General features: G+C 49.8%; 1 protein-coding gene across 1 annotated transcript in view; it reads right to left on the minus strand.

Annotated features, from left to right (window-relative positions):
- Positions 1-5,747: 5,747 nt before the first annotated feature.
- Positions 5,748-7,956, minus strand: part of LOC104465945 (alpha-crystallin A chain) — a 2,787-nt gene continuing 578 nt past the window's right edge. The window contains exons 2-3 of the mRNA XM_010079193.1: positions 7,240-7,362; positions 5,748-6,147 (exon numbers count right to left, since the gene is read on the minus strand). Coding sequence (XP_010077495.1) covers positions 5,938-6,147; positions 7,240-7,362 — 333 coding nt within the window. The 3' untranslated portion in view covers positions 5,748-5,937. The remainder of the gene's footprint in view (positions 6,148-7,239; positions 7,363-7,956) is intronic.

Raw genomic sequence — 7,956 nt, forward strand, 5'->3', positions numbered from 1 at the left:
GAGGACCGAGGTGCCAGGCCAGGGCCGTTTGTTTGAAAGAAAGGAGGAATGGTTGGATGAATATGTAAAAATTCTTTGGTACGGCATCCCTGAGCATAGCATTTAAGGCATCAAGGAAATAAAACTCTGCATGTGCAAATATTATGTTAGATATTCTAAGTTTTGTGTACTCTGAAGTACATGTGTGTTCAGGTCTTTACTACACTGATGGCCTCAAAGACAGAGCAGACCGTGATATAAGCTGTGTGCCTCTTCCCCTGACAGGAGGCTAATGAAATAATCAACCAACTATGAAATGGTCACAGAGAAAGCACTGCAAGCAAAGCATGGAAATTCCCTTCTTCCCAACAGGGGCCCAACTGCCATCTGGGCCACTGGTTCCCCTGGGACACAGTAGACCACCTCATGCAACGGCACCCTGTCCATGAGCCCCTCGAGAGGTCGTGTGCTGGGCTTACACCACGCAGGGCCTCTCTACCTCTGGACTCTCACACAGACTGAGTAACAATCCCAAAATAGCTCCAGCAAGATACTGCAGCCCACACTGGAAGCAATGAGCACTTTAAGGAGGAGAGTCCCTGCACTAGTCTCCAGGAACTTGCAGATCAGCCTCTGCCTATACCCCAGGGGCAGCTGCGTCTCTCCCCCCACCCCACAGCAGCCCATTGACATGTACCAGCTGGAGGCCCTTGGACCTCCCTTGGACCTTACCATCACTGCAGTTTAGGGAGATCACTTCTTTGCACACTGTGGTTTGAGAGTGGGCAATGGGCACAGCAGGAAGCGCTGCTCATTTCTGTCAGGATTTCAAAGAGCTCCTGTGCTAAAGCCCACATCATCTCCTTGCCTGGCCAAGGAGACACATCGGCATCCTGGCCTGTATCAGCAATAGTGTGGCCAGCAGGACCAGGGAAGTGATTGTGCCCCTGCACTCGGCACTGGTGAGGCCGCACCTTGAATCCTGTGTTCAGTTTTGGGTCCCTCACCACAAGAAGGACATTGAGGTGCTGGAGCAGGTCCAGAGAAGGGCAATGAAGCTGGTGAAGGGTCTGGAGCACAGGTCTTAGGAGGAGCAGCTGAGGGAGCTGGGGTTGTTTAGTCTAGAGAAGAGGAGGCTGAGAGGAGACCTTATCACTCTCTACAACTACCTGAAAGGAGGCTGTAGTGAGGTGCTGGCCTCTTCTCTAAAGTAACAAGTGATACGACAAGAGGAAATGGCCTCAAGTTGTGCCAGGGGAGGTTTAGGCTGGATATTAGAAAAAATTTCTTCACTGAAAGAGTAATCAGCCATTGCAACAGGCTGCCCAGGGAAGTGGTGGAGTCACCATCCCTGGAGGTGTTCAAGAAACATGTAGCTGTGGTGCTGGTTTAGTGGGTTAGGTGGTGTGGGCTGACAGTTGGACTTGATGATCCTTGAGGTCTTCTTCCAACTTTAATGATTCTATGATTCTATGATCTATGGCTGTGTGCTCCCCAGCACGCTGGAGGAGGCAGTCACCCTGCCAGGCATGCCAGACAGCTGTAGGCAGCAGCTGATGGCTCTCCCAGAGGTCCTGCGCTGGTGGGTAGTGTGTCCCCCTGACCACGCCCCCTCCATGGGGGCACCCCCCTGATTTACAGCTCCCCCAACATAGCAGTGATGGCAGCTCCAGCTAGCATCCTGTCCCCACAGCAGTCTGGGAGAACGTGGGCTGCGAAAGGGCAAGGCAGGCAGGATGTCAGGCAGAGCCACGGGGCGATATGCGGTGGTTGGCAGGGATTTCCCCAGCAGCATCAGGTTTTGCCAAGCCCCTGCCTAGCTGTCCGCGCCTCTGCTGAGGCAGGGCAGCTCCTCCAGGCTGGACTAAGTCCACCCTTCCTGAGCAGAAGGATGACTTTCTGAAGAGTTCAGGGCCCTTGTGGTTTGTGGTAGGTCTCTGCAAGACAGCTGGAGGATGGCCTTTGATGAAAGGACAAGTCTCCTGAGTTTTGGTTGACTTACATCACTCCATCATCTTGCCTCAGCCTCTCCAACTGAGATTTCATTTTTACCCACCTTGTGCTGTGCTCTTAAGATATGCCACAAACACCTGCACCATGTCCCAACCTCACATTTTTCCATTAAAGAACCAGTCAATTGCAAGCTAAGTATCAGCCACGTGACCCAAGCTAGGAGAGGACTGCCCCGGCTCCAGCCCTGCTGTGTGGCCTGGGTAAGGACCAACTGCCTTTTCCCTGGGAAAAGCCCCACAGTTGGATCAGGAGCTAGGAAAATGAGGGGCTTGGCAGTTATCTGCTCTTCTCACATGAGCTTGTGGTTTTCCAAGCCAGTCCTGGCCATGGGTCACACGAGAATGACAAAGTCCAGGTTGGGCCGGCAGAGCTTACACCATGGCAGTCTCCTCTGGCTGTGTTTCCCAAATCTATGTGTCCGACACAACCGCAATAAACTGTAGAGGTGTGTCAGTGTTACATGCTTTTGAGAGAATACTGGGGGGTTCTGGGTGTGTTTGGAGGCCCTTTTGTTGCCAGTGGAGCCAGCTACTGGTTTTTTGTGGCAGAGCCCCAATGTTGATGACGCTGCCAAGGAGATGAGAGGTTACAATGGTTGCATGTAACAGAATTTGCTTTAAAAGGGGAAGCAAAAAAAAAAAAAAAAAAAAAAAAAAGGAAAAATGCTGGTAAACTTTCAGACTACTCCTCATCTTTATGTAACACTGACCAACTTGCAAATCAATCAGAAACCAATAAAAGCCAGAGTTGTGCAAACCTCTTTGGGTCCATGTGCCTGCTAGCCTTGTGCCCTGGGTGTCTGTCTCTCTGGGGAGATGCTGAAACCCACAGTGGCGTCAAAGGGAGCCCTTTGGTGTGCCAGAGCGCAGGAAAGGACACAGGTTTGCAACTTGTTCCCCTTCCTACACAAAACACCACCAGCTCCCCGGGGTGTCCTCACAGAGACATTTAGCAGCTGCTGATGTTTTTAATTAGCTGATGAATTGCAAAGGGCTTTAAAATCAGCTCTTCTCAGGGCAGTGAGGCAGTTGAGGTCTGGCGTCCCCAGGATTTGCTCCAGAAGCAAGGGGCTGTACAGGTCCTTTGGCACCCGCAGCATTGCAGCACCAGAGCCCCTGCCAAGCCGCTGCCCCCTCTGCACGGCTCCCCGGCTTGCCTCAAACCTGCCCTGATTTCCTGTCATCTAAACTTTCACCTTCTGCTATCCAGACAGAAAAAGGGGTCCAAAAATTGTTCAAATGTCATTTCATGGGACAGACAGACACACACACTGCTAAAACACCTGCAGGTAACATCTGCACAAAGATCACGCTCAAAATATGTTTCCCTGTTTTCACATCTCCAGGAGGTTTGAAGGAGGGCTAAATGTTTGGGGCTGGCTTTTGGGTTTTTTTCTCCTCCTGGCTTCGCTGAGTTTGTGTCAGGAAGGAGAGAGATGTCAGCACATGGCGGGGAGGCACTGAGGCTCCGGTTGGGAGATGCCTCTGATGGGAAAGGAGCAGAGGGCAGGGAGCCGTGAGTGGCAGGCAAAACAGCAAAGCAGCAAGAGGCAGCTTCTGTTAAAATGCCCTTTCCCTGCCTGTAGTAATGGCTCCCTCCTGGTACAAAACTGCCATTTCCCCAACACGCTCACTCACACCTTTCCCCTGGATGTGAAAATGCAAAAGGCTGCACATTTTTTTGGTAGAGAGCCTTGGGATTGTCCAGTAATTAATCACAGCAAAAAGTAGGTTTAAAATAATGTTAGATGCTGTGGGGATTCCTTACTGTCTAATTACCAGACAGTAATGTCCCTCCTTTCCCTCTCTGCCCTTCTTCTGACGCACTTCTCCCCTCCTGCAGCCCTGCCTCTCTTCTTCCCTCTTCCTGGTTCCCCCCCAGCCACCCCAGCCCCAGCAGGCTCTGGACATGTATGCTGTGGGAGGAGAGGAGGAGGCTCCCCGTTGGCACAAAAACTGGTCCCAGTAACACTCCCAGCACCCCCAGCCTCAGGGGGGTTCAGGCAGGGGACAGGGCTGAGTCCTGGGGCACATTCACTGTCTCCAGATTAAGGGGCAATGTCCTTACTCCTGAATCCCAGCCCTTGCTGGGTTTTGGGATAGATGTGGCAGAAGAAAGTGCTTTTTAATTTTAAATAGGCCCAGATCTTCTGGGTTTATGCCTCATATTAATATTTAAACTATGCCATGAGAAAAAAACTCTGCATATATTTTCTCTCATTTTCACAGCTAATCATCAGGAAGTGGGAAGAGGTTGGTGGGCTTGTCATTTTGGCAGAGCAAACACTCTTTTTCCAACTGTCCTCACCCCCCAATGAGGGCATGGACCTGTGCTCTTTCCTGGGAAGGATGCACTTGTTTTGTTACTGCTCTGCCTTGTTTCGTAGGTGTCATACAAGAGCACCTAGAGACATGTCAATTGAGACAAACTTATATCTGCTCCTGGGGAAGCAGAAGCCAGGGTCAGAATCTCCACTTCACATTGCAGGTCTCAGATGTGAAGACCTCTACCAAGACGAAAAGCACTCACTGTCCAAGCTCATTTTATCTATGGGATTAATTACAGGAATGGAGGGTTACCAGTGATGCTATGCTTTTCCTAAACACCCCAGATTTCCATCTGCGTGGAAAGCTATTTGAGTCAAGCATAAGTGCTGAAACCTACTGTCTTGAGTGCTCACATCTATGCAAGCTTGGGAGCCATGGATTTCATGCTTGGCAATTGCAGGGAGAGCTAGTACCTACACCCTACCTGCCCTGCCATCAAACATCTTTAATTGTTAATTTCAGATTAAATCCTTCACATCATATCACGCAAATGAGGTCTGCATTGCCATCTTTACTGATGGCAATGAACTTAAGAAATCGCATGGTTGTTGGGCTGTTGTATTTTGTTCTTTTTTTGATCCTTTTGTTTTGCTTGCATGAAGGATAACAGGAACACGAAAGAAAGGGCAAGACATCGTCACAAAATGTACTTCCAGTGGTGGAAAGCACTTCCTACAAGCAGTGCTAGGCACCACACTAATCTTTCAACTTCAAAAGCTTTAGAAAGGAACAAATGAAACCCCCAGAGCCAATTGCGTGTTTCCTATATCTCTTTATTGACCGCCACAGACCACGTTCTCAGATTGAGTGCCAGATATCAGTGGAAGAGGTGGAGCTACCCTAGAATTACAGCGAGAGCCAGGGACATGGTGTGTTATGCACAGGCTGGGGAGAGCTGGTTGGGGATGTGAAGCCTCTGAACAGCAGCGAGCCCCCCTCTCTCCCCCGAGGGCCTAGTAAGACAGGGGAAAGACAAGCTTGTCCTCATGCCAGTTGTCCCTAAAGGAAACGACAGGGTAGTGGTGTGGACAGATACACTTCAACGCTTGGCTGAAAAAAAGATATACGTTGCAACCCCTGACGGTAAAACATTATTATTTCTCCCATGGTTGCAAGGAACTCATGGCACATTCACCGCATGCACGCAGGATCTCAGGTGTGGGACTTGGCTCTGTTGCTTTTTTTTTAAGAGTAAGCAGTTTAACTCTGCATCGGGTAGAGCAAGTCTGTAGGGCTTTTCCCCTGCTCCAAGCCTCACCTCAAGACTTGGTGCACCAGGAGCCAGTGTCACATTTACACTCCCTCCTACCTGATGGTGGTTATGGACTAAAGCACCCCACAAAGACCCTTTCAGCAAGTACGGCAGCGTGGCAGCACATGCCATCCATGCCATCCCCACAGCACAGCTCGCAAGTTTAAGCTTCAAAGTCCACCAGACGTTCACCCAGCCCCTCATCCCATCCAAAAGAAAGGGGAAAAAAAAAAAAAGAAAGAAACACAGGGGAGGAGGGAGGGCAACAAAATAAACCCCTCTAGGTATTCACTGATATCTATGCAATGGCCCTGGGAATGTGACCTGCAGACAGTGGCAGCCTGTGTACCCCAGCGGCAGGCGGGCTTAGGAAGAAGGCGCAGAGGTGGGCTTCTCCTCCCGGGACACAGGGATGGGCCTCTCGGCGTAGCTGGCGTCCATGTTGGAGGGGACCTTGGGGCCCGAGAAGGTCAGCATGCCATCGTTGGACAGGGAGCAGGTGATGGCAGCCTGGTCCACATTGGCAGGCAGGCGGTACCGGCGGTGAAATTCGCGGGAGATGTAGCCGTGGTCATCCTGAGAGGCAAAAGGGTAAGGGGGGAGGCCCATCAGAAACCCCCTGGGACCACACCATGCCTCCCTCTGCCTGACTCCCCATCTCTATCAGGGTGGGGATGTCCACATCCACCCTGGCTTATCATGGCACTGTACTGCCAGTATCGCCATGCGCATCTCTGCTTTTTAATCTATTTTACCAGGTTTGTAGGGGCAGGTGTCCCCCTGTGATACCCCTGATGATGCAAGAGCTGAGCAGAGCAGCAGGGTGTGATTTTGGCCATATTATAGGTTGGGATCTGATTTGGACAGCGGCCCTGTCGCAGCCTCCGATTTCAAAGGATGGTTGGAGAGAAAGTCTGGGGTTCTGTGAAGGTAAAAGCAATGCACATATGTGCACCCATGTATTTCCTTACTAGGCAGCAATGCTGTGTCAGCCAAAGCACGCAATCCTGGACCCCATTTTTTTGGCCAAAAAGAATGAGAAATGTAATATTTTTTAAGTCAGTCATGAAAACTGCTGCTCTCTTCCTCTGGAAAAAAAATAACTATATTAAAAAATACATACTGTTTCCAGGCTAGAGCTTTGTCTGGCCAAAAATGTGTATGAGAAGAATTAAACCCTTGCTGGTATAATTCACTTTTCGACCCCCACAGATATTTCCATGACATACATGTTAAAAGTTTCCAAGCCTGAGGCACTCAGTTGTTTTTCTTTTGTCTTGTTTGCTCTTGCTTTTCTCTCCTAGATCAGCATATGAAAACTCTGTTTTCACTAACAATTCTGGCTTATGAAAGCTCAGCCATGCTTCAGCAGCGCCAGATGATGTTCTTTGTCTGGTCCAGTGTTATTAGTGAACAATGGACATTGTCATCTGACGATTATGGAAGATGATGATTGAAAATAAACAAAAGAGGAGTGGATTAGCTCGTTATTGTCAGATATCTGGTTGGGGGTCTATGGGAACGGGCCATGCTAATAATGACAATTGATAAATAACTCCTTCTTCTGATATATTCTTTTTTTTTTTCCTTCAGCTAGGGACCATTGGAAAGAAAGAAAACTGATCTCAACTCCCCAGTTGCTCTGCCAGCACTGTCACTTCCACTTACCTGTCTTTCACTGTGCTTGCCATGGATTTCCACAAAGTCATCAATAATCTTCACACTCAGGTCTTCAGGAGAGAAATGTTTTACATCCAGCATGATTGTAAACTTTTCCCGGTCAGACCTCACCTGAAACGAATATTGTTAAACAGTAAGACCCAAGCTCTAAGTGCAGAGGCAGCGCCAGTGTCGCAGCAGCTTAAAAGCCAGAAAAGGGGTGATCTTCCCTTCTGTGACTATGGGCCTCAGCAGGGGTCTTTCTTACCACCACGGGGACCCAGGGACACTGGGAAGCCACGGTAGGCGTCTGTGCCCTTGCTACTGCTCTGGGGAGAGGCATCACTTCTTGCCACTGGTCTTGTGCCAGGGACCCCTTTGCACTCAGCAATGTCCCAGATGCACTGGGTATTTGTGCCCAGCAGCGAGAGGGGGTGGAAACCATTGTAATATTCTCTGATAGCACACATTTCATCCTTTCAATGATTTATGGTTCCTTTGTGGTCTCTTAGTTCTGGGAGCAAACCAGTAAGAGAGGGCTAGAGAAAGCACTGGTCCCTGAGGTTCAGAACACAACCCCCATGGCTACATGCTCCTCCTACACATTGCCTTTGGAGACAGCAAAATGGGCTTGCAAAAACCACTGAGCTCCTGAGGCAGAGAAGGGGACTGGAGGAAGCGCCTGCTCACCAGGGTCCTCTCCTATTCCAAGCTGCCCTCACAGGT

Source organism: Pterocles gutturalis, unplaced genomic scaffold, assembly GCF_000699245.1.
Source record: "Pterocles gutturalis isolate BGI_N339 unplaced genomic scaffold, ASM69924v1 scaffold40003, whole genome shotgun sequence".
In the NCBI taxonomy this organism is placed as follows: Eukaryota; Metazoa; Chordata; class Aves; order Pterocliformes; family Pteroclidae; genus Pterocles; species Pterocles gutturalis.